This window comes from Sturnira hondurensis, unplaced genomic scaffold (assembly GCF_014824575.4).
Source record: "Sturnira hondurensis isolate 20B ecotype Veracruz unplaced genomic scaffold, ASM1482457v3 Scaffold0020642, whole genome shotgun sequence".
Classification (NCBI taxonomy): Eukaryota; Metazoa; Chordata; class Mammalia; order Chiroptera; family Phyllostomidae; genus Sturnira; species Sturnira hondurensis.
In genome coordinates, this window is record NW_028093273.1 from 4,227,744 (window position 1) to 4,255,646 (window position 27,903).

The 27,903-nt window shown below is 41.3% G+C and overlaps 1 protein-coding gene across 4 annotated transcripts in view; it reads right to left on the reverse strand.

Annotated features, from left to right (window-relative positions):
• Positions 1-27,903, reverse strand: part of PCSK5 (proprotein convertase subtilisin/kexin type 5) — a 424,235-nt gene that overhangs the window by 189,824 nt on the left and 206,508 nt on the right. For all 4 annotated transcript variants that reach the window (XM_037030322.1, XM_037030321.1, XM_037030323.1 and 1 more), the window contains one exon: positions 14,238-14,341. In XM_037030322.1, coding sequence (XP_036886217.1) covers positions 14,238-14,341 — 104 coding nt within the window. The remainder of the gene's footprint in view (positions 1-14,237; positions 14,342-27,903) is intronic.

A 27,903-nucleotide genomic window follows, 5' to 3' on the forward strand; every position in this document is an offset into this window, starting at 1 on the left:
GGCCAAGGATCAAGGAAAGGACATCATTTAACTGATATTCTACAAAGTTTGAGAAAGGTGTTTTGTAAAAGATGATTCACAGGTTGTTTTGGAAGTTCTGAGTTTTAAACATCTTAGGAAGAGCCTCGTGCAGAGATTCAAGATGGGTAATAGATGAAGTTGGTGTTGAAGATGTAAAGATGAAAATCATTAATAAGGAGGTGACCCTTGTAATGGAAAGGCAGGCAGGGATGTGAAAGAAAAGCAGTGACACTGAGTGCGAGCTCACTTGCTGGAGAGAGCAAGCAGGCAGTGCCCTGGCTCTGGGTCCCGGCTCTGGGTCCCGCCACCTCAGCAACTGACCTCAGGGCCAGGCTGAGGGAAAAGGAGTGGGGAGAAAAGAATCAGCGTGAGGGAGGAATCAGCTATAGGTTTGCATCACAAAAGGCAGGGAAGGAGGTCTGGACTGGGCGGATCAAAAGCATAAAATCCCAGAGACAAACAAGCGCAACCTTCTGATTTGGCAAGTAGGAATAGTTGCAGTCTCAAAGAGTAATTTCACTTCAAAGGTGGAAGGGGGGAAAATTGCAGAGAATTACAGAGGGCCTGAACAGTAAGGAGATGGAAGCGGCTCATTTAGACTAGTTGGAAATTTTTACTTGTGTAAGGGAGAACAGATTTAAGGCAGAAAGATAATGGAAAAGTTTGCCTCCCCACCCCCGCAAGACTGGGGATACGAAGTTTGAAAACAGAGGATTAAGGTCTGATGGAAAGGAGAGCACGTGTTGCTGGGAACAAATGACTGACTGACAAAGAATGGGAATTTTTGAGAGCACCTTTCACAAATGGATTCATTACCTGATTAAAAAACAAAGAAGCATCCCAAACCCCAATGATTCGAGAAACTGTTTTTTTCATTTCCTCTAACGATGGTACTTCATTAGCATTATTCATTCAAAGGCGCGAGAAAGAAGTTAATTCATTACACACAGTGGATAACAACTTGGGTCCCTGCTTCCCAACCTTGGGGTGCGTTGGAATCACCCAGAAGATTTGCCAAAGCACACAAATTGCTGAGCCCCACTGATGAGCAGTTTTCAGGTAAGGCTCCAGAATTTGCAATTTTAACAAGTTCCTGGGCGATGCTGATACTGTTGTTCCAGGGACCCTACTTTGAGAACCACTTCCGGAGGGGATTTGGGAGACCCAGCACCCTCCCAGAAGACCCACCGATAAAGCTGGTTGACGTTAGGCTCTCCTCTCCACCACAGGGGCAGCGTCTCCGCAGGAACGGTCCACACACCCCTCCCTCACGCCAACATCTTTTCATGTTGCACACATTTTTGCTTCTCTTATAAAGGTATTTTAAAAGATAAAGTTCTCATAATTAGCACATGGATATGCCATCCTGCACTCTTCAGGCACAATTTGGCCTAGATGTTTCCTTTTTTTTTTTTGAATCCACTTTAGTCCAGGAATTAAGTTCTATGCACTGTTAATGCTGAATAAGGGTCTGACTGAGCTGAGATACGAAGTCATGTTTCATTAAAATGTTGGCAATAGTAGCCCTGGCTGGTGTAGCTCAGTGGATTGAGTGCGGGCCTGCGAACCACAGGACCACGGTCCGATTCCCAGTCAGGGCACACGCCTGGGTTGCAGGCCAGTCCCCGGTTCCTGGCAGGGGGTGCACGAGAGGCAACCATAGATTGAGATTTCTCTCTCTCTCTCCTTCCCTTCCCCTCTAAGATAAATAAATAAAATCTTTAAAAAAAACTCTTTAAAATGTTGGCAATAGTAAAGGCACTGAAGTTACCATTAAATCCATTTAAATCTATTTTGTCTAACCTTTTACAGGTGAAGTGAATTCAATGTATCAAGCATGCTTCCCAAAATAAGATGCCTAGTAGAAACTTTTTTCTGGGGAGATAAAAATAGTATCTTACATCTGCATTTTATTACACATTACCTAATGAAATCTTTATAATGGTCCCATTGACAAGATAATATTATTTACATTTTAGAGCCCAAAAAAACTTAAGTCTTGGAACTTTAAAAGGACTCACCCAATCCTGGCTGGTGTGGCTCAGTGGATTGAGCACTGGCCTGCAAACCCAAAGGTCACTGGTTTAAAACCCAGTCAGGGCAGAGGCCTGGGTTGTGGGCCAGGTCCCCAGTAGGGGGCACTCGAGAGGCAACCACACACTGATGTTTCTCTCCTTCTCGTTCTCCCTCCCTTCACCTTTGTCTAAAAGTACATTTAAAACATCTTCAAACAAGAACTCATCCAAACTCACAGGGACTCGATCCCAAAGTACTCAGAATCTCCTTGTACTATGTATGTGCCCATCGGTTACTGCTGTCTAGAAGACACACCGTGTGTATTTCAACCCATTTCTCAAATCAAGTATTAGCCTCAAAAGAACAAGGTCGTAAAGAGGGCAAATCACTTCAGGTATTTATCCATATATCACAAATGAACAGTGGAGCATTTTTATCCTCTTTTTTTTTTCTTCAAATCAGCTGCCTAAAATCTGCTCTGTCCTTCAAAACTCACTAAAGTATCCTGTGCAGGAAAAGAAATACATGGGATTTGCAAGGAAAGTGAACATCTGGCCCATAACCCTTCTCACTATTCTTACTGAGAAATGACCTTCTTCAATCATTTCTATCAGGGATTTTTCCTGAGTGTGGAGACCTTATTAATATGGAAAAGATACTTTATGTTCTGTTCATGCTTAGCCATTTCGTCTTATGAGAGCTAACCGGGCATGCACGGGTGCAAAGATGGCACTGAGTGGCCAGGCAAGCTTCCCATTTGCTGACATCCGGCGGCAATCACAATGTCCTCCTTTTTGGCCCTTTCAGAGATGACCCTGGAAACTTATGGGTGTACCTTGTCTTATTCTGGTAAAACACCATCAAATGAAGTCTGCTGGAGCCATTACTGGGATGTGTGATAGAAGTTAAATTGCTCTAAAATGCCTATGGCTAGCAACATGTGAACATGTGCAAGGAGTGTGACTTGAGAGTCTAGGAAAAAGAGAAGTCTGGACCTATTTATGTCACAGAAGATGGATCCAGATGGATTCTGCAAAGCAACCGCCTGGCATGTAACTGTACCTCGCTAGACGCAGTGGCCTTAGGAAGTCATGCGTAGGACTGGGGCAGGATTAATTTTCAGGATTTCTTTTGAGTCTTTGGTTCTGGTTTATATTATTAGGCACCAGCACCAATATATAGATCTCTCTGGACAGAAAAAACGGATGACTAAGACATGTTTAGTAACAGTGTGCTTTAAAAAGATGTAATCGTGATGTTCTTTAGGCTCTTTCGTCTCTTGTTCATTGGGCTCCCTTACTGCTCCCCACCCAGCTTTCAAAGCCAGAGCAGTGCCCATTCTCCGCAGTGCCGTGTGGTCAAGGCAAGTCACGGCTGCGTGTCCCTGCTGGGCCACGCCGAACGGACCCTGCAGCCGGTGCTGTGAAGGCTGACCCCAGAGTCTGAACTGACAGGCACGTGCTAACACGAGCAACAGAGTTCCTCCTACACACCTCAGTCCCATTTCCCCCTTTCACGTGGAAAGCCCTCTTCTCCGGAGGAAAAGACGGTCTTCAGGGGGCACCTTCCAAAGACAGCCTGACGACAACCCCAGAGGCTCCGAGTGAAGCCTGCGCACCATGGCCTGATGTCTGTGCCCGTGCAGCCTGCAGAAGTTAGTACTTCTAAGGCCTCTGCATCCCAAACATAAATGGTCTACTGGCCCCAGTGAAAAAATTAGACATTTGAATTCATGAAGCTTCAATCGTCTTTGGTCCTGAAAAAAGGGAGCATGTACAAAGAATCTGAAAAGAATGATAGATTTGTGCTCAGTACTCACACATGCTTCCAATTCTAAGGTTTAACCTCAAATTCTGTCAAGAGAGTTGGTGCTAAAGAAAGTGATGAAATCATCTCCGATTCTGGAAAACTCTATTTAACTTGGATAACATTGAGCTACTTGCTAACAAAGTTTCTGTGTGTCTCAAGGTCAAAGCAATAAGTAAAGGTTAAAGTGAACCAAACCATCTCTCAACAGATACCTTTAAAAATATGCCTGTGCTTTTGATAATTGTGGGAGAAAGTACAACCGAGTTCCCCACACACAGGGCTACTCAGGTGGAAACGGTGTGAGTTAGAGAAAGGCCCCCTTTTCCCGAAGGTGGACTTCATCCCATTTGGGGCACACGGCTTGGCCAGTGGAGCTTGATTCCAGTGCAACCAACCACGGCAGCCCTATCACAGACTCCTAGCCATTTCTTGGCATCTTGAACCATCTCCTCTGATTCTTTCATCCTGCGTGGCTGGAATTAAGTGGGGGTTTTGGGTTTCTGAGATGCATGATATTGAATTCTAGAACAAAGCTGGACATATAGCTTTTGCCTTGGCTCTGAAGATACTTCTAAGGGTAAAAGATGAAAAGAAGCAAACGATTTCCAGACAAAACCATCTCAAACAGTATATTAAGAAAACATACACATTGTAGCCTCTGGCGGGTTCAGAAAAGCAGTGGAGCTTCCTAGGACTACAGATGATTGTAAGTTAGCCTCATGGCCAAGCCAAAGAACATGCAGGCAAACCTCAAAGAAGGGAGCAAGGAATTCTTAAACTGGGCCTGCCTCTGTCACACAACCTGCGACAGTCTCCTGGCAACTCAAGACGTTCGCCAGAGTTCCATTACCTGCCTTGTTTGCATCTCTGCAAAGTCAGCTGGCAAACACAAAGACTGCAACTGTATGTGAAAAATAATTCAAATACCGGACGTTAAGTGGCTTCCTGAAGGTCACGGTGAATGATAACAACCAGCAAAGAGACTTCCGTCAAAGGAAATTTGGGAAGCCTTCTCAAAGAATAATCTCTGTCTGGACATTTTTCAAGAAGCAATCATGTCACCACACCCTTTGCCCTGGATTTATTAGAAAGCTATTTCAAAAAGCATTTCTTTCTCCGCTTTGAAAAAAAAAAGGATTTAGCAAAGATGATTATATATCCCAGCTCTATAACTCTTCTCATTTAGGAGGCGGCCATGAGATGATAGCAAATTTCACTGACCGCCACAGGCCTTAAGTCAGAAGGACGTAATTGTGAACCGAGATCACATACAGTGACCACGGCAAGAGGGTTTTCATCCATTTTCGCAAGTCAGTTCCTTACAGACCTGTCATTTGGGAGCGCATATCATAGGACCACTGGATTTACACCACCAGTTTAAGGAATGAAACTCTTTCTGACATCAGATAAGCAACTAGAATCCACTTGCTTGAAAGTTATTACTACAATCCAACTCACTTTCTCAAAGTCATAGCAACGGCTGAAAAACATTTCAAACCAGCAGAGAACTCCTCACTCTAGGATTCCAGCCGCTCTGCTGCCAGTTCTTTTAAATCACTTTCCTCGTCACACCATACCTGCCCTTGGTGCACTGGGCCCCCTACCCTGCCCGTGGCTCTCAGTGGAGCTGGCTCCTCCGGGGTTGGTCCCCTGTCCTCCAAGATATGCCAATAAACAACACAACGCGTCTGTTGGAACCGAGTAACCACTCTAGAAACTATTTCAGACAAGCTTCCGTTCCCGAGAGTGGATCTGATGTCCTCAAACGTCTTCCACCTGCTTACATTTGTTGTTTCTGACCTAGGTTCTGTAGGACATTAATCTAATTCATTAGTGATCAGCAGGATATCTTTTTTGATACTTTTAAGCCCATCTATTGTTTATCGAAATCTAAGCAGCTTTATAGGAAAGCAGAGACTGAAACTAAGGAAGTTAACCCTTTAACCAGAATCATCAACTAAAACCACTGACAAATGAAAACTACAGCCCAAGTTAGATCAAAGAGAGCACGAAGGTCAGAATAGCAGTGTTCCAAGAAATGTGAGAATATATAGCAGTAAGTCTAACAATTGAAAGTAATGGGGAACTGGTTTCATTTCTCTAAGCTGCACGCAGTGTGTTGTTGGCCACAGTTCTCTGCATATCTATACATACACATGTTCACTTTTTATCATGCAAAAATCTTACAGAACATTAACTGTTCATTGACCCAATACTAAATGTTGGATGAGAACGATGCATGACACGTGGACGATAATTGACCTGAGTGCATGCTATGAATGAAGAACTGCTACACTCTGTATCTGAAATTGTTTTCCTCCTCCTTCCCCCTGTCCACGCCACCCCGGCTGCAGTGGCCTCTGAGCTCTTCCCTGGCCACGTGCTCGCATGTGCTGTCAGCCTGGCCTGCCGTGCTCCACGTCTGACAGCCAGAGGATGGCTCCCCTGCTCCTCAGCGTCTCTGTTAAATTAGAGGCCCTTTTGTGGCAGTACGATGTTTAAAAAGTTGTAGTCTGTCCACACAAATACCCGTGCTTGAATATTCACACCAGTTTTACAACAACCCCAAACTGGAAACAATAAACCCGCCCATGAAAAAGTAAGGACACAAACTGTGGTACATCCCTACAGTGAAATACCATTTAGCAATAGAAAGGAACCAACTCACATACTTAGGACACAGATAAACCTTAAAAATAATTTAGGAGACAAAGAAGCCTGTTTCAAATGACCCTACTTAAATTCTATAAAAGACAAGCTAATATACAGTGACAGAAAGTGTGTCTGGTTGCACAGGGTGGGGTGAGGGACTAAGGGTGATAAAGGGGCACAAAGGAAATTTGGGGGCTGACAATGTTCTATACCTCGATTGTGGTGATGGTCACATGGATGTGTGTACACTTGTACACTTAAAGTGGTGCTTTTTATTACCTGTAAATTTACTCCAATAAAGTTGATGAAGAATACATGTAGATTACCAGATAAATTTGTTCATAAAGCTGGGATTCAGTCCCAAGTGTTTGACTTTGGAGCCTAGGGTCTGAAACAATATGCTGAGGGTTTTTTTGTATTAAATAAATACAAAACCTCATATAAGAAAATGACTGTTGAATTTAAAAGTTTCTGTAAGAGAGTGTGTGTATGTGTGAGAGAGAGAAAGAAAGAGAGAGAGAGAGAGAGAATATTCTGACAAGACTGTTTTGGTTTACATCATTTGTGGGTATCCTATTTTGGAACTGGACTCTGCATCCAGTTGTTAGTGATCCCAAGAAACCCGTTCATTACTTTACAGTCACAACACACTGGTGCCCTGAAGGCAGCCCCAGGCCTCTTCGACCGCCCTCTGTGATCGCTGGGTCGAGGGCCTGACGATTTCCATCTTTGCCTAAACTATCAACTGCAACCAGAAAATATCAAGACTCGCTACCATTAAGAAGAGCCAGACTCAGGTAGTGAAAAAATTTAAAAAATAGCCAGGGAGTCCAGTCTCATTAAAATTCATAAAACTGAGTATCATCAGGTGATCACACAAAAAGAGATATTGATTATCTGTCAAGCATACAGGCTTTTGCATATTGTTAAAACTCATATTTTATACACCCGGCTTTTATATTGTATATTGATGACTGGAGAGTTGACAGGACCTCAATAACTGCAATCAGTTCAGATTTCTATCATTAGTTCCCATGTTGAAGCAACTGATTACAAATTTTAAGATTTAGTAGGTCAAATTCAAGCAGAGTAGTGGTAAATCTGTTACAAAGTCCTTAATACATTTTCTCTAGCCCACTCAAGGTAATCTAATTATCCCCAGCCCCCAAACAGCATTCTCATTCCCAACAGAGTTCCACATCTTTATCCTCATTTCAGTGAGTAGACAGCTGTGGTGTATGAAAATATACTTTTAAGACTCTTAAGTTTGGTGTTTTCCATTTTCAAAGTACTTCTCATTCAACTTAGCCCTCTCATTACATTTGGTATTAGTCGCCCACATTTAAAAAAAAACAAGCACAAAAACGTTCATTGGCTTCCTCAAAGGCCAAAGAAAATGTCAATGACAGATTCTGTAGTAGAGTTTGAAGGGCCTCAGGGCTGTGGCAAAACCACAGAACTTTTCTCCAAATGTAATCCTCTCCATTAACTAATTATATCTGGTATAGAGATAACAGTCAAATAGTGCAACTGTCATTTTAATTCTATTTGGAAGATGGATTTTAAGTGTGAACCCACATGCAAACTTATGTATAAACTTAGGCACTTATCCGGGTTGAAAAAGACAACAACAAAAAACACCCCAAAGTGTAACCAAACTGACACTACCATACAAAGAGCAGCATGGAGAAAGCCACAGTTCTCATCGGCAGAAAACATTTCTAAACCTCACATATTTGAAGGCAGAGCTGAACACTGATGGGGCAAGGGCATATTTCGGATACGAGACTCCAGATTAAGCAAAGATCAAGGCGTCTGCTGTCAGGGGTTCTTGTTCCCACACAGATGTTTAAGTGACTCATCCACCAGACAAAAGAATAAAGGTAAAATCTCTACATGATGTGTGATTCATATCTTTTTTATAAGTGAGGAGGAAGATAAGCTCATATACCCAGTGGTCGATAAACACAAAATGAAAGATTTTAAGTTAATACATAGTAAATGAATATGAGTTATAGAGCACAATGGTATAAAACAAAATCTTGAAGGAAAATCAGGTGCCATTTCCAGAGGACAAATTTTATTTGGTAGAACCAAATGCATTTACTCTAGTCCCCTTTTCCTTTGTGTTATAGGGGAGAAAAACCGAGGGCTTATTTATGCAAATGAAAGCAGGCCTGGAGCAAAGCGTCTGATTCCCTGTCATCCCTGATGCTGACCAGGTGAGCAGTACCTCCGCCCGTCCTCCAAACAGATGATACTGTGCAGTCTGCCAACTAAGGTGCATCATGCAGCCTTAACTGTAGCCACCGACATCGCATCAACATGCTAGGTAGCAAAAGCCCTGGCTGGTGTAGCTCAGTGGATTGAGCTCGGGCCTGCGAACCAGAGGATCGCGGTTCGATTCCCAGTCAAGGAACATGCCTGGGTTGCAAGCTGGTTCCTTGCAGGCCAACTCCCAGCAGGGGATGCACGAAAGGCAACCATACATTGATGTTTCTCTCCCTCTCTCCTTCCCCTCTAAAGATAAATAAGTAAATAAAATATTTAAAAAAAACATGCTAGGTAGCAAAGATGAAATATTCCTTGTACAGTGAAATAATAAAGTACAGCACAGCTTTACGCTTCCACATGGTAGGTAGCTTTATACACACACAAACCACATTTCAAAATCTTTCAATTCAACATATGGCATGCCCAATAGTTTCAGCACTTCTAATTCTTTTAAATAAGTGTTACAAACCAAAAGCAACACAGGTAGGTATGAAAAAATATATTGGAACATCTTAAAATTACCAGCTCTACCAGTGGAAATAAAATGATGGCAATTAAAAGTAATAAAGGTTATTACACGTTAAGGCCTTGGAGGCTAAGAAGTCATGTTAGACTGTCAATTGCTCTTCCCATGGTGGGAAGTCAGTTAGAAATTAAAAAAAAAATCTAGTAGTTTAGTTGTGGTCAAAGAAAGAGTCAGTGGGGATGGGGAGGTTTCAGCGACATGCTGGTAGAAAAAAAGAGACTTACATAGTCTGGGAGGGCAGTGAAATGGAAGGCGTGGTAACCTCGCTCACTTAGTTGTCATTTTTGATTTTCAATGACATTTTTTTCATTCTTTCGCCTAGTAAAGATGACAGAAGGTCCTAATTTATTATCTGACGTCTATTCCTCTTCCTAGATTTAAGAGCGTTTAACTGTATACAGTCATATAATCCAATACAAACACTTTGAAAAAAACTAAAGCACTGATGTTGCATGCATTCAATTATAAATATAACTGCACCCACAAACCAGAGATAAGGACCTGGGGGAAAGAGCCAGCCCAGACAGCCCAGGAGACTGGGGGAGGGAGGGGTAGGGGAGGGGCAGAGCCCTCAGATTAAAGCAGTAGAAAGAAGGGAGTAGGTTACAACATACAGCTAAGTTCTTCCTGAAGTAGGACCAGCTACGGATTCTAGAAGAATGCAGAATTAAAGTCCTCAGCCTGGCTCCACACACTGTGTATCACAAACAGAGCTGGTCAAAATGTGCATCGCAGGTCACAAAAGAGTTCTACATTAGACGCCTGCTGCTGCCGAGGTTGGGATGCTTCTACCTGATGGGAAAACAATCAGGACACTTAATTAATGAGACCTGGCACATCCCTGCAGCTTGACTGAAGGGGAAACAAAGGTGCAGTGTAAATTTGTTTACGTAGATTGCACCATGGCCGGATAAGATCAAGTGATGTCACTGGGCCTCTGACATGTCCTTCCACTGCCACTGTTGGGGGGCACGGCAGCATGCGCACGCAAGCCTGGCGTGCTGAAGGTGCTCAGGAAATGTCCGTGCATAAATAAATGAAGAGACCACATACATTCAATTCCATAAAGAAAACCACCCAGATGGTAGAAGCCCTCACTTCTACAGCTGGTTTGTGCATTTTAAGGAGCACAAGGAAGTATGGGGGGGGGGGAAGAAATAAACAGAAAAGACTTTTTCTAAGAGGAGAGGAAAGAGATCAAAGGAAAAAGAAGTAATCCCAGACAATTGAATGGCAAAGTCATCTCCTGGCATTGCAAGGGTCGGTCAGCAGCAACACACTGGAATTTGGAGTTCGGTTCTCCAGGGGTGGCCATGGCACCTGCTCATCTGGTCAAACGCTTTCCTGTTCTCACGCACAACCCCAAGTCGACTCTTTGATAGGTGTGTGATATTCATTCCACTTATTTTTTAAAGAAGCTCTATCTGGGGGAGGTTCAAAGTGAAAAAGTGTCTGAAATTTGGCTGAGATTATCCACAACATGATCAAAATAATCTTTAGTCAGCTTTCATAGGTAGGTAATTCATTGGTTTATGTTTATTTTGAAAAGCAAATCTTCCAAAGACATCTACACTCTAACAGGTTATTACGATTACTTCAGCAGCAGCAGGACAGAATAATCTTAGTTCAATTAAACTGGTTAAAAGTTAAAATCCATCAAAATGTTGATGGGGGGCCTCTGCCTTTCGGGGTCCCTTCACTGTGAACTCATCTCACCACAGCGCTGGTCATGGAGCACAAGGGGAGCGCAGGGAGGGGAGAAGGAGCTTCTGTGCAGTGGCTCAGAACCAGTTGGGTGGCTCAGGTGGGTACTGTGGCTCATCAGTACCCAACTCCAGGGTAATTCCACTCGGGAATGGGTAATTCCACTTGGGAAACCAACAGACCCATTAGCAGAGAGCCACAATGTTTCACTTTTTCAAGGCCAACCTCCTAGCTTGAACCAGAACCTATTCATGCCGGCCAACAAGAAGCCAGAAGCTACTTCTGGAGGGAATCTCTTCTGTTTTCCAGGTAACTGTGGACCAAGCCCGCCTCGGGGAGAGGCCCATGCCGGTCCAGATCACCTGCTGTGTTCTCTGCCTAGCATGCAATACGTATGGGTGTTTCTGAAGAAAAAACATTTGTGTGAAATGGCCTTGGCAGTGTTTTGTGAGAAGGTAGTCTTTAGGGCATTGCCTTCTCTGAAGTTCTCAGTGATACGCATGACTCTTAAGCCCACTGATGGCGAGGCCCCAAACCAAACTGCTTGCTACTCTGAGCTGCTTCTGCTTTCCCCAAGAGAAGCGGACTCTGAGGCTAGTCCTGACAGAGGCGCTGCTGATGAGCACCTGCCAAGCAATCCCTGAGATGATTCTCATTTTTTAAAAAAATAGAACACTCTTCAAACAAGTTAAATTGTTCCACATTAGGGCACAAAAAGCAAGCCCCAGGAAGCACAGGTGTTTGCAAATTCATTTCGTGCGCACGTCCCACCTCCCACCGAGTGTTAGGACTGAGCTGCCTGGGAAGAGGGAGCGCACCCATGGCTGCACGCTTCTGTTTGGAGGCGACTTCCGTTTCCTTCCGTCTAAGGAGAAATGTTTGTTCATGTGTTCCTGCTAAGGAAGGCCTGCAAAAGCCGGCTGACCTAATTTAAAATATGAGCTCTCGCTGAGCTCTCATTGCATGAACCCCTTCCAAGAATTAGTGATTTGGGGTTGTTTTTTTTCATAAAGTTCTTATTTCATAAAAAGTCAGCCCATCTTTCTCCAGTCCTAGTGACCTGCATTCTCTCCTTCCGCAAAGCACATCACTCCTCCTGCTAGCCTCTGCCTTAATCACTTTTATTTGTGGGACGCTAGGGAGGGAATGGTAATGCTTAGAGTAGGAAAGAAAATAACTTCTTTTAAAAAAAATTCTTCTTATTATGATCATGTTTGGATGAAATATGGGGCTTGCCATCAACAAAATTACAAAACAATTCCACTGGGAGTTCAGACCGTTCAGGGTAATTCATCTATGAAAAAGTGAACTTTAATTGTTACTCTTGGCAGCAATCTAAGAGAAGAGTGAAATATTATACTAAATATTGCCACGTGCAATAGTAAAACGCTCCTTTCTCCTTGCCAGAAGGCGCGCACAGCCCCCTTCAGAATCAGGTTTGGATCTGGTGATTTAGTCTAAATCCTGTTTCCCCCTTTCCAAAACCAACAGAGGTTTTCAAAAGAGTTGCGTTTTTTATTAGAACCATTTGCTCCTTCTGAGTTGCCAAAGAGGACTAAGTAAAAACTAAGACTTTTATTTGGGCTAAAGTTGATTCCTCAGCTTCATGGAGGTCAATGTACTTAGTCTGCGAACCTTCTGCTATGAAGTTCATTGCCGTGTTGAACTAGCCAAGGTTACGTTTTGGTCCCTTCTTCCCTCCCAAACCTCCACCCTCCACCCTCACTGATTAATATAGTAGGAGCTGGGAACACGGGTAAGCTAATCAAAGTGAAACGTACATTTGGCACATTACACTGTGAATTCCTAGAATAATAGAAATTTCTGATACTTCTGATGCCGCACATAACAACTGCCATTGTGGAATCAAGTGTCCTGACTGGGGCTTCAGAAAATGTGGTCCCAACGAGCACACCTGCTGAGATTAACAGCTCATTGAACACTGCTGAGTTACATAGTTTGCAGGCATGGAGAGGTATGGGCGAGCCTCAAAAGCAAAGGGGTATTCTTGTTCTAAAATGAAGGGAAGTTTTTAGGGAGGATATTATTCAAAGAACTATTTTATATGGTGCTGGTTACCTGGTATATTTATAGGTTTCGTCTAAACATGAGATATAATAAGCTATTTGCAAATCGTGTTTTAAATTACATTTTATATTTCCAGCATGAATATTTGCATGCATCAGGTATAATTCACTAAGGACATATCAAAATCCTATGTAAGATATCATATGTAGATAATATTATCCAGCTTCTAAGATGGTTAAGTTGGGGAAGTTAGGGGCCCCCCAAATTAAATGACTTGCCCAGGGTTATTCAGCTTGTAACCAAGGCTTTGAAGATAAGACGCCCAATTTTTAAGTAGATATTTTCTATGCTACAAGATGTTTCCATCCATAGGGTTATGTAATGATACAAAGATTATTTGGGAGTAAATCTAAGTCTGCAGATATGACAAAAAGTAACCTTTAGTGTAACTTAATTCATGGATAAAAATTCAGGTCCTCTGCAACCTGAGTAAACATACTGACTTTTAGGACATCTGTTTTATCTATGTAGTTTCTTTTCATTATAGCATGCGTTATGAATGACAACAAACAGGATGGCTACCATTAGACAAGTTAAGGAGAGTGTGGTCTCTATCAGCCATGGGAAAATGGCACTTATTATATATATATCACGCACAATTTCATACAGACTGCACATTATAAAGCTTCACAAGAATTTTGACTTTATCTGATGTCTTAGAAGTATGCCTGTTTTTCTGTTTGTGAAAGTTGAAACGAAACCAAACCAAAGACAATGTACAGAAAGGATGGCCTAGCAACTACCAGCGCTACACGCCAGTGAACAAAATGCACCAGTTACAATCTAAGTGAAGGCCAGTAACTATGGAAGGTGAGGAACTTTCAAATACACTCTTACAAATAGCACTCAGATAATCAATGACAGCAAATAAACGAATCAGGAGCCCCACAGGTCGACTATTCATGGAAGTTGGTTATCTTTTAAGAAATTGGCATTTGACGTGGGAAGCCAAGGAAATCTGCCTTATATGTATTGTTTCATTTCTTAAAAAAGAATCTGCCTTTTATTCACTAAAAGATCAAGCTCTTTGTGTGTCAGCACAAAATTTAAAGTTTCTTTTGAGGGGTTCTAGTTCCTGCTCTCCCTTTTAAGCGGGGGGAAAAATAAAAATATTTTGCCTGTGACAGAATATGAAAGAAGTTCTCACCCTTAAAACCAGCAGCATTGGTTTTCCAGTCATTAGCGTTCAAATGTCCTGCACGGGAAGTCCTGACAATAACATGCTGCACGTCTCTCCAGGTCAGAAACGGACTGGGGAAAGACAAGGTAAGAATCATTGTACCAAAAAAAAAAAAAGATGGGGGCAGCAGAGTCACAAGCAAATTTAAAAAGCGAAAGCAAAATGGCAAAGTACTAAAAACGAAGGGTCAGCAATTTGGGTTCGGGACAAACAAATGCCAAATGCCGCTCTTGCTCTCAACGTGGAGAAGTGACATTCGTCTGAGGGAGGCAGAAATTGAACCTTCATTTCAACAAATAACGTGATACTTGTCGGTGTGATTCAGCTTTTAAAAGGGTGAGGATTTCCAGTTTCCTCAACAAAATGGCTCCGATTTTGGCCCTTTTCTGCCAATTGTGTAAAAGCTTGCATTATCATTGGGAAATTACAATAAGCTAAAGCCAAAACTGAAGGCCGCTGGAACATTCCTTGTTCAGATGTATAGCCAGGCAATTGATTTGTAATTTAACAAAGAACTTAGCGATGTTTAAAACTCTGCACACATGTGTGGGATACAGAAAAATTGTCAGCTACAACCAAATCCCCATTTTCAGTTTCTTAACAGAAAAGAAGATGTACAGGGCCCAAAGCTGGCCTCCAAGGCACAGATAGCAATGGGAGTGTTCCAAATTTGCACTAAGTAGCTGTAATTAATTATCGGCTACCTATTTGTCATAGCTGTTAGCACTTAAAAGCATAAACAGAAGATAACTTCGTTGGAGAACTGCAACACTAAGATCTGAACACGCAGAACACAAATCCAAGTCCATGGACACAGACTTGTTTTTTCAAAGAATATAGAGATATGGTAAGGCATCTGACTCAGTGCAAGCACGGGATTCTAATCAGGACGCCTATTCAACTTAGTCTGGAATGCGAGGTGTGATGACAGTCTTTTACTTTAACTAGGAACTACAATGATTATCATGCAACTCATGTGTGATTCTGTTTCTTGTCCACCACCTTCATTTTAGAAGGATGTTTGCAAAGGATGGGTCAGAACATTTGGGGGAGGGGAGACAATGATTCACTACCTTCCTTGAGGTCTGATAAGCATGTGGGGGTCTCTGCACCCCACTGTATGCACACAGGTAGACGTGGGCATCTCTCAGGCAGCAGGACACCCTGGTATCGTAATTATAGCTAATTTTCTTTTCACTTATTCATTTATTCATTTACTTATTTAATTTTTCCATTAACCCTAGACTTTGAATATTTCATACTAGTATCAGGTGTACAGCATAGTGGTTAGACATATAATTCACCAAGTGATTCCCCACAATAATTCAGTTGTGGCTAATTCTCAGTGCTCCACTTTCTACTCCATTTTCCCCATCACAGCCATCATATACATGTGTTTGTGGGTGGTCTCCTGACGAGAGGGGGCCCAATGACCAGATTCTGGCTCCTTCATTTTCTACCTGTGTGAAACTGACTTCTCAAAGTTTCTCTACTTAGGATGTGGACACTAACATCTATTGTATTTCATTGTATCTACCAAATCGAAGGAACGCTGTGTACTCAACTTAGTTCCTCGTGCATAATAAGCTACTAAGTAGTGGTGGATGGTACAATATTTTGCTAAATTATGAACCAGAACTCCTGCTTAGTGGCTTGAAAATGAAAGAGACAGGAAGAGAAAAGTACTATAGAATTCTAATACCTATTGTTTTATGACCCCAGATGAGAAATGAAGGCAGAGCTATTACTGTCATTGTTAAAGTTTTCAGAGGGGGCAAGACTGGATCTAAGCTATTTTGTTTAAGGTCACATTAACAAAAGGATTTAATAATAAGGAAATTAAAACCCAACCACATGAATTTTTAAAATATGAGAACGATGCAAACACAATCATTTTTGTTTTATTTTAATACAATACTCGTTAGGAACCAATTTAGAGCCTAATAAGGCACAGAACTCCGAAGAAAGGGAGGGAGGGTGTGTGATGGATCCCAGCAAGCAGGGAAGTTCTGCCTCCAAAGCAAATAGCATGAATTGGCCCTTTGCTGACTAATTTGGAATCACAAAATTACTCAGTACACTCTCACTACTCAGAGGAAAGTTAGGAAAGGAGTCCGGGGCGTTTCTGAATGTTAGTCTCCACAGAAGCTGCCCTAGCTGTGCCCGAGACGCGACGCCAGCCTCTCCTTCCCCAGTGCAGTTATTGGATAAGGAGCAAAAAGCAGCAACAACAAAAGCTCAGTCTGGAAAAACATTCCAGCCACTTATGTTAAAGCAGGATCCATGAAAATGGTTTTATTTCATCACGCACAAATGGTGAGGCACCTAAAAGTATACTAGGATTTGATAAACCTGTCTAAATCAACCTACCGATTCAAAAATAACATTTAACATTCAGTTGAAACTTCCATATTTTAAATCTTATCCTTTAGGGGGGCAACAAACAGAAAAAGAAACAAGTTTTCAATGTTACCCTACGCATCAAGGCAGGATTCTGTGGCAATATGAAGTACAAGGTTTTGACTCTTGGGAACTTTGGCACTAAAAATGTAACAACAGTAACAGAGCAGGGAACATTTACTTTGTACCTTAAGCAGTTGTATTCAGGCAGACTCAGGAAGTCTTCTGCATTCAACTCAGCCTTAAGAAGTAAGAGTTATTTGCTCTCATGCTGAGCTGCAAAAGCTAGTTCTTCTCAGAGTGCTTGTAATTAGAAGGAAGAAATTAGCTCCAGGAAATTGGAACTACACAGGGAATGAAGCAGGCACTCAGATAATTCTACTCTGACATTTGAGAATGCACAACTTCCAAAATGATTTAATTTCAAAAATTTCCTGAATTTCACCAAAATAAAATGAAGAAGATAATAGAAGAACCAGTGGATTTGGAATGAGTGATCTTTCCCAACCGGGGAGGGTAACGAACTAGCTCAGGAAAAGGCAATAGGAGAATCTGCTGGGATCCTGAGCGAGCTTTTACTTATACTTCAGGTTCGTGTTTTACAACCTATTTGCATTTACACTCACAGGGGTGATGTACAAGTGAAGTTGTCAACTATCAGACATCTGGTAAACCACATACAGAGAGGAAGCAGAGACATGCCGGGAACTCTGCAGTTCACAACAGTAGTGAGGACCCCCCTTCCAAAAAAAAAACTCACCCCTTCTGCCAGATGCCCTGGACCCACATTTCACTGGCCTCTGAAAACCAAGACCCCTTTCACCTCCAAGAAAAGGAACACTGAGCCCCGGAGAGCTTTGGGGAAAGCAATACATTCAGGGGTGTCCAACCTGTGGCCTATGGGCTGCATATGGCTCAGGATGGCTAGGAATGTGGCCCAACACAAAATTATAAATTTACTTAAAACACTGGGATTTTTCTGTTTTTGTTTGAGTTTGTGTATTTAACGTGTGGCCCAAGACAACTCTCTTCTTCCAGTGTGGCCCAGAGCTGCCAAAAGGCTACACACCCCTGATCCGAGAGGCTGAAAGTCTAACCAGCAGGGAGGAAAAGAGCCATTTCTCTGAACCTGGAGCCTGGTGACCACTGTCCCTTAACATCATAAGCAGTTATACCACACATCTCTCAGGTTTCTTCTGGAAATTACTGACAATTTCCCTTAAATAACAATATACACTAAAAGGGTAATATTTATATGCCTGCAAGATGTGACCTTCCAAGGCAATAAAATATACACGATTTTCTGGGGAGTCCTGTATATGTAATCTTTTCCTGTTAGGAAGCTTTACATCCTTTAACGACCTTGGAAAAATAACCAACATTTAGTAAGCACTTGGCCAGGTACTGCGTGTTATACAAGCATTCCTAGCTGTAATCTGAAAAATCATATGATGTAGGTAAAACTTTTATTCCCTTTTCATAGATGACAAAACCGAGGCTTTGAGTCACACACAGTAAGTACCTGCAGGTAGGAAGTGGTAGTGCTACAATTCAAACTGGCTGTACTGGGCTGCAGAGTGCACGCTGTCCCCCAGCATTTAACACCATCTCCAGATGGAACCCACAAAGGCGAGAGAGACATACACACAGTGGGTTGTCACATGGGTCTCTGACAACTGGATCAGGAAGCCAAGTGTGCCATATCGCGCTCTCATGGTCACACAATTTTTGTACCTGCCCAGTCTCTCTCAACTCAGTGGGCGAATTTCTGTTTCCTGCAGAATTCAGGAGATACTTGAGTCTGAATCTTGCTTTAAGGTTCCAAAAGCCTAACACGAGCACACTCCATCAAAGGCAAACAGAAAGATATCAAACTAGTAAGAAGTCATGTTGTTTTTATAATATGGTTTATCTGTACGCTACATCATGCCACTCCATTATTTCCCACCGTTACTGTCACACGCTTGTCACTCTGCCCGACGTGCTCACACGTTGGTGTGGTTGACAGCCTGCTCAGGAAACCCTGCCCCAGGCGGGAACCTCAACTGGACCTCACCCCGAACACCAGCTGTGAAAACAACTAATTGCCGACACTGTCGCTACCTAGTGCTTGCATGACATTCTTGTTCTGAGCAGCTCCCAGCATTTCACGGGTGCAACCTTTGGTTCAGAAGTAGGAGGGATCCCAGGAGAGACATTCTGTCTGGCCCTCCTTGTTGGGCTTCTCTGTATCACTGCTAGAGCTTAAATTAAAAAAAAATTACTCCCTAAGAGTTTCCTCAGGTAATTCTGCACGTGTTTGAGCGTTGGAAATACATCTGTGCTTGGTGGTCCTTAAAAACAAGGACCAATTCTGAGTCTGGAGTGACTGACTCACCTGCATTTTTTAAAAAGAAAAAAGAACTCACCTTCCCTCCACCTCACCCGCCCCACTCCCAAGTTGATGGATTTATCAACACAGGCATTTAGGGGGCAACTGAGAAAAAGGACAACACAAACACATTTCAGTACAGAAAGAGAATCCATCACCAAAAGCAGCGACAGCAAATCCTGATAATGAAATCCTGACTGGCCATCTTCTTTAACTATGAGGATGGCTCCAGCGGATGCAACGAGAAGCAGTTACGTGGACCAGACCTTCAGGGAAACTGCGTGACCGATCGGCAGTTATCCAGCTAAATATTCATCAAAATATCCCAGACAAAACCAGTCTCTTCTTATGTTTCTTAAGATTGTGTGAAATAGACATGGGAACAAGTAGTTAGTATTTGTGGAGAAAAAGAATCAGCTGTGAGCTGGAACAAAGATGAGACAGAAAGTGTTGAAAGCCTGCTGAGATTGGTAAAAAACATTCTTCTGGCTGTAGCCAGTGCATGCCAATGATGATTCAAGAACAAAGTAAGTACTGACCATCCAACAGGGGAAACCAGTCTTCCTATCAATTAACGGAGACCCTGAACGGACTGCCAGCGCCGCTGAGCCCGAGTACATGTCATAATGGGAGCACATGATTTGTTTTGTGTTCTACATTGATTCAGAAGTTCCAGGAAAAGGCAATAGGAGAATTGGTATATTGGTATATTATATTGGCATCACCTGGGCACCTAGTTAGAACCTGTCCACACCTGGACCAAAGCAGAAACAAAAAAAGAAAAGAGAAAATTGATTTGTGACCACCCACATCAAACTTTTATTACATTCTCTTATGGTGCCACTCACCAATTCCCTGCATTTAGTATAAACCAAGGGGACAGAAATTCGGTCTTTAAAGCCACTTAAGACACCTTCTAATTTACAAAGAACATTTCTATCACTGAAACTCAAGTGCCTTCTTTTCTTTATGAATCCTGACTTAACTGCAGGATTTGCTATTGTACCTAAAAGACATCAGCCTTACAAACACATGAGATTTTGTTTGCAAGCTCAATAATGACCTCCTCGAAGTACTTTGCTACGTAAACTCTTGGGGAATACATTTGACGAATGGCAGGCAGAAGTACACTAACTTGAGATCCCGTGCACTGAAACCAATTCACAACAGTGAAAGTTTCTTCTGGCTCTCCTGAACACTCAATCTCCTCCAGAGGCATCACTCCACGACACTAAATTCTGGCCACTCTAAAGGCCTCTCTCTCTTCATGTAACCCACAATCTGGGATGTAAACCTGACCCTTATTTTCTCCCCCAAGATTTGCCATCTTTTGAAGTAGACGGATGTAATTGTATGAGAGCTTCCTCCTTAAGCTTATCCCAGCGAAGCAGCGGGAAACCCAAGTGCAGGAAAAGCCAGAGGACGTTGGTCACTTTCCCTTTGCTGCTATCTTTGTGTTCGCTGCCCAGCACTTGGCATGAATAAACAAGCAACTTCAAGCTAACTGACCTGGGCTGGCAAGAAGACATTGTCACCCCCATTGTTTCTATTTCTAATTTATATTTGTTCTCAAAACAATAATAAATGTAGTCTCTACGCATGTGAGGATGGCGAAAATTGTATGTTAGAGACGGGAAGACTTGGGGTGAATCATGACTTGCTGCCTAGTAATTCTATAGCCCTGGACAATTAACAAGTCTCTCTGGGACTCAGTTTTTTTAAACTGAAATGTGGACGCACATTCAGCAGGGTGGCTGCATGAATTTCAGGTAATGGATATACAGTGCCAGGTACAAAACAGGCTCTCAAAGACCACAGTCATTATGATTTTTTGAGATGACCAACCCATCACTCCAGAATCCAGAAGGACCATTTGATGAATGCCCACTTTAATTAGCTTTCTTCTATGCTCCTAAATTTTAATCGTATGATTTTTAGTTTCTGTAATAGATGAACAAAATTGCATTTTCAACGCCTTGGTATATTTCTGCTTGGTGAAATAATCATGCTCCCAAGATCTGTCAAAAAGATTGGTTTTAACAAGCCAATGGCGTGGGCAGAAAGCTGACTGAGGAAGAACCCATTTGTACCCATTGTAACAAATCCTCTCTGTTTGTGGGCAGATCTTCCCTCCTGATGGCTGGTCATGGAGGGGAGCTGAGGCTGGTGAAATGTTCTTGATTGACAGTGGAGTGCTGTACAGCACCCAACGCACACTAGAATGAGGATTTGGAGCACACTTAACCCTTCACTGAACTGCCAAGTGGAACTGTTTTAGAACCTTTTTTACACAGCTCAGGGACTTACAGAGCTCTCTCCTCAAAACCCAGCAACTGAACCACTGGACAGGCAATAAAAATAGTTGGTTGTATCTCTGTTGTGACTGGCAGCCTAAATTACTTTACAGCATTTTTCTTTAAAAAATAATAAAAAGAATTAAAATAATGCTTTTCTACACACTTATCAAAGAATATTTTTAATAAGGACTTTCAACATTCTGCCTTAATTTTAAACTTTTTAATGAAAATCACTGAACATCTTGCATTCTAGAATTTTAAGTAAATGTTATCTATTTTAGAAACTCCTGGGCTATTATGTCAACTCCTAATAGTCTTCCTAATTAGACATCAATAGTAACAAAAATATTTTTACAAAATTGTATGCTATGTGCATACACACACACACAGAAAGACTGACTAAGATGAACAGAAATTGACTACAAAAATTTTGGAGGTATTTCGAATAACCCTATGGCTGATGTGACTGGAATAAAAAAAATAATTTTTAACTGGGCCAGACTTTACATTAAGAAAACAGGTCCAGCTTATCACTTAAAGCAAATAAGGCGGGGAGAATTAACAATGCCCCGCCTCAAAAAAAACCCCTCAGCTCTGTTTCTCTATCTCCTGAATTAAAGACCTAAGATATTCATGGGCTAAAAAAGCAGACACATAAAACTCTACTGGACAAGCACTCCTTTGATATTCTCAGGGCAGCCCACATATTAACTCTGACATCTCCCCTGTCACTGTTTGCAGGTTCTCAACTCCTAGACACTAGCCAGGAAATAGGAAGCAAATTCAATCTTTCTTTTTCATTGTCTCTCCTACTCTATTTGTTGGGACGTGAAAATCATGTTTTCCCAGATACCCTGATAGTGAGCCTTGCATAAGAGACAGAATTCTGATGAATATATCATAAGTGGACTCTTGTGGGCACCCTGGAGAAAACCTCTGCTTTACTGCTTTAGGCATTGCCTCATCCTCCTTCATTCTTTCCTTCCTCCTGTTATCTGACATGAATATGATGGCTGGAGCTGCAGCAGCCATCAAGAAAAGATGAGGAGAATGCCGTAGATGCTGGCATTGATAGCCTTGAGCTTCTGAACCAATACCTTGATTTGTGGATTTCCTATTGTACCATCCACACTTCCTGAATATGATTTCTAAAAGATATATCTCCAAAAGTTAGGTATTAGATAGCATTTAGTGAGGGCTCACTGTGTATCAGGCATACTGTAAAAAATATTCTATGTTCATTATTTCATTTATTTTTCATGAAAGTCTTGTGAGATGGGTACTATTATGACTTTTATTACCAAAATAATGACCATCAAAGCACAGAAAGTTTGATGATACCTCTCAGGGTCACATCACTAGCAAGAGCTGAAACTGGCCACACACAGTCTGACTGCAGAGCTCTAGCTCTGACAGCCTCCCCCGTCTTGTGCTAGAGGGAAGACTGCTGCAGGGGAGCAGGGCGAGAACGGAGCAAGCTGCATTGTTCCCTCTCTGACCCCTTCCCCATGTGCACACAATGCAGCAACATGGGTTTCCCCACGCTGGTGAATACCTAAGACTCTGCCCCTTAGTATGTAACAGGTGCACTGAAACAAAAAAATATATATGGCCCAAATGCAAGAACAGATCAAAGCTCCAAAAACAGAACTATGCAATGAAGAGACAGACAACCTATCAGGAATAGAGTTCAAAACACTGGTAATCAGGATACTCACAGAAATTGTTGAGTATGGTCACAAAATGAAAGAAAAAGTGAAGGCTATTCAAAGTGAAATGAAGAAAAATGTACAGGCAACCAACAGTGACAGGAAGGAAACTGGGACTCAAATCAATGATTTGGAGAAGGAAGAAATAAATATTCAACCAGAACAGAATAAAGAAACAAGAATTAAAAAAAAAAAAAAACAACAAGAAGAGGCCTAGGAACCTCCAGGGCAACTTTAAATGTTCCAACATCTAAATCATAGGGGTGCCAGAAGAAGAAGAGAAAGGACAAGAAATTGAAAACTTATTTGAAAAAATAGTAAAGGAGAACTTCTCCAATCTGGAAGTCTGGAAGGAAATAGACTTCCAGAAAGTCCAAAAAGCTCAGAGTCTCAAAGTTTGATCCAAGGAAGCACACACCAAGGCACATCATAATTAAGTTACCCAAGATTAAAAGCAGCAAGAGAAAAGGAGACAGTTACCTACAAAGAGTTCCCATAAGACTGTCAGCTGATTTCTTAAAAGAAACCTTACAGGCAAGAAGGGGTTGGTAAGAAGTATTCAAAGTCATTAAAGGCAAGGACCTACATCCAACATGGCTCTATCCAGCAAAGCTATCATTTTTTTTCCTTTTTTATTGAATTTAAAATTTTTATTTAATTCTTGTTCAAGTACAGTTTTCTGTCTTATATTCCTATCCCTGCCCCCCACAGTGCTCCCCACCTCCCTCCCATTTCCAACCCCCACCTTAGTTATTGTCCATGTGTCCTTTATACTTGTTCATGTGAGTCCATCCCCCGTTCCCCTGTGATTCTCTCCCCTCTCCCCTCTGGTCTCTGTCAGCCTGCTCCGTATTTGAGTGTCATTGGTCATATTTTGCTTGCTTGTTTGTTTTGTTGTTTAGATTCCTGTTAACGGTTATACCATATGGTATTTGTCTTCACTGCCTGGCTTATTTCACTCAGCATAATGCTTTTTCCAGTTCCATCCATGATGTTGCAAAGGGTGGGAGCTCCTTCTTCCTTTCTGCTGCATAGAATTCCATTGTGTAAATGTACCATAGCTTTTTGATCCAGTCATTTACCGATGGGCATCTAGGTTGCTTCCAACTCTTGGCTATCGTGAATTGTGTTGCTATGAACATTGGGGTGCATAGGTTCTTTTGGATTGCTGCTTCAGGGTTCTTAGGATATACTCCTAACAGTGGAATTGCTGGGTCAAAAGGCACGTTCATTTTTAGTTTTCTTAGAAAATTCCATACTGTTTTCGATAGTGGTTGTACCAGTCTGCAATCCCACCAACTAGGGTCCCCTTTTCCCCACAACCTCTCCAGCACTTGTTGTTTGTTTCTTTGTTTATCATAGCCATTCTGACTGGTGTAAAGTGGTATCTCATTGTGGTTTTAATTTGCATCTCTCTGATAGCTAGCGATATCGAGCATCTTTTCACATGTCTCTGGATCCTCTGTATGTCCTCCTTGGTGAAGTGTCTGTTCAAGTCCTTTGCCCATTTTTTAATTGGGTTGCTCGTCTTCTCTGAGTGGAGTTGAGTGAGTTCTTTGTATATTTTGGAGATTAAACCTTTGTCTGAGGTATCATTGGCAAATATGTTTTCCCAAGCTGTTGCTTCTCTTTTTATCTTGATACTGTTTTCCTTAGCCATGCAGAAGGTTTTAATTTTGATGAGATCCCATTTGTTTATTCTTTCCTTTATGTCCCTTGCTCTAGGGGATGTATCAGTTAAAATATTGCTGCGTGGAATATCTGAGATTTTCCTGCCAATGCTCTCCTCTAGGGCTTTAATGGTTTCACGGCTTATATTTAACTCTTTTGTCCACCTCGAATTTATTTTGGTGTATGGTGTAAGTTGGTGTTCGAGTTTCATTTTTTTGCATATAGCTGTCCAGTTCTCCCAACACCATTTGTTGAAAAGGCTATATTTACTCCATTTTATGTTACTGCCCCCTTTGTCAAATATTAATTGACTATAGAGATTTGGGTTTATTTCTGGGCTCTCTGTTCTATTCCATTGGTCTATGTGCCTGTTTTTATGCCAGTACCAGGCTGTTTTGATTACAATGGCCTTGTAATACAGTTTGATATCAGGTATTGTGATGGAAGGGCAGATAAAGTGCTTCCCAGAAAAGGTCAAGATAAAGGAGTTCATCATCACCAAGCCCTTATTATAAGAAATGTTAGAGACTCATCTAAGAAAAGGAAGATAACCCAAAATATAAATAGTAAAATGACAACAAACTTAAAACTATCAAGAAATGAACCTAAAAAAAACAAAAAGAAAAACAAAAACAAGCCAAGGAAGCAACTAGAACAGGAACAGAATCATGGTAATGATCACATGAAGGGTTATCAGTGGGGAGTGGGAGGGAGTAGCATGGGGAAAAAGATACAGAGAATAAGGAGCATAAATGGTAGGTAGAAAATAGACAGGGGGAGGTTAAGAATGGTATAGGAAATGTGGAAGCCAAATAACTTATTTCATGACATGTGGATGAGAACTAAGTGCAGGCGGGTGGCACAAGTGGGTGGGAGGGAGAGTGCAGGGCAGAGGAGAATAAAGGGGGTAAAAATGGGACAACTATAATAGCATAATCAATAAAACCTATTAAAAAATAAAAAAGCAAAAAATGGAAACAAAGGAAGAAAGGAAAGAAGGGGGAAATATAAAAGGATAGTACAAGGGACAGGAGGAAAAAAACAGGAGAAAGAAAAAGAGAAGAGAGCAGAGAGGAAAAACAACAATAATGTGGAGCCTATGGAAAAGAGAATGCATAAAAAAGTGGTAAGTCAATCCATAAAGCAAGTTGAGATGTCAAAACAGGAAGTGAGAGACAGAAAGACTACAAGAACTGCAGGGTGGTGTTAGCAAAAACAGTGTTTGCACTGGAGGCAGTACATTGCCATGGATGTTGTGACAGTGTGGAATATTGAGTGAGTGGTGTGGAAGATGTGATAACTTCCTGCATATTTTTTAGGAAAATAATTAAGAGATGACAAGGAAAGATACGAGGATAGATTTGGAGGAGGGAAAACAGCAACCCACTTTGGGATACTAGGTTTGTCTTCCTCCCAGGACTACCATTTACTGGGTCTTTCCTAGTCACTCACTAGCTGCTCTACCATGTGCCTTATGTAGTGCATTCACTTAATGGAAACAAAATAATCCCATGGGGTACATCACAGTATTATTCCCTTGTTACAGATGTAGAAACTAGAGCTTAGAAAGGTTAAATATCTTTCCCAAAGTCATAACAGTGAGAACCAGGACAGGGCTTTGAAGCTACGTCTATCTGACCCAGCGCCCAAGCCCCGAGGTGTCATGGTAGACTTTGTTAGTAATCAAAATCACATTTGATTCAAAATGTCTAAGGAAGGCTGAAAGGACTCAACATGTTTCAGGAAATATTAAAAGTTGCATCCCCTAGACTCATCCTTAAACATATACATTTTCATTACAAAGAAAAAATAGCCTAAAAGCTGCTTTTTAGGTTGAAAAAACAAAACAAAACAAAACAGGATTTCTTTCTTAAGACTTTCTCCGCAAAGCTAATTTTAGCAGACAATGAAAGAACAGAAACGAACCCAAGAATTTTTTGCTAAGCTCCTTGTCCTTCGTGAGTGAACGCAGAGGACACAGACCTGCAGGACTGAGAAAGTGTGCTAATCCATTGCTCTACAATCACACACTCTGGAAAACACAATGAAACTAATAATTTAACGATCTATTTCAGCAGGAGAATAAAATAATTGAATTTAAAAACCCTAGAATGTGTAGTTGTTCCAAAAAACCTACTGAGAGCTCTAAAATAGGTTAAGTATAGAGGTGAGATTTAATAAATGCTTTAACACAATTCTTCAGAAAAAAAAGAAGGATAAGAAATAAATTAATTTAAATAGTCAGTTGTATAAAGTCCTGATTATAGTGTTAAAGATGGAGAAATAAGTATAAATAGGAACAGTAAGTAAACGTAAGCCAAGTTTATATAGCAAGTTGTAGAAGTGGGTAACTCCCTTCTTAGAAGATATATTTATTGTTAAATATCAGCTTTATCTTTAAAAATGAACATTTTAAAGTTATCAAAATTACTTAAAAGTAAATGTTTTATCTATAAACATGAAGTATGCAAACTAAAAATTAAAGTGTACATAGACTTCCCCTCAACACAACAGAAATGCGTGAATGGCACAATCAGTTGCAAACATAACGTTTGAGATACAAAACATTGTAAAGGACAAAGAAGCACAATTTGGCTGAAAGATAAGATGCTATCTGTAATAAATACCTAACTGCAAGAAATTTGTGCATCAAAATGTGTAGATCAAGGACTGAGAGAACCTCACTAGGGTTTAGGTAGTTTAATCCATTTACTTCAGGAGGAAGAACACAGATTTGTTTACATGATAAATATAATGTAACAATATTACATGCCCTACAAAGAGTAGTTTTTTAGAGCAGAATTCATGCGTCAACACAAGAGTTTTGACAGAAAAGTTGAAGACTCAGTGAGCCAAAAGGAAATCTCATCCATTGCACTCAGGAAGAACAGAACCTCACAAACCACCAGTGTGGTTGATGACGTCACCTTATTACCTGACTACAATGAACTAGAAAAATAAAAGTCAATAATAAATCTCAGTAAAGTTTGTTAAACACTTAAAGGTACTATTCTCAATTGTTCTTGTATCAAAAGGGAGCTAAATCATCATCAGGAATAAATCACAGACACAAGTGTGTTCAGAGGTAAAGGTGCATGTTTTCTCTTAAACATGTATTAATGTAAAAGGAAAAATAAGCAAACCACGATTCAATGAACAAGATTCATAAAAGAACAAAAAGTTAT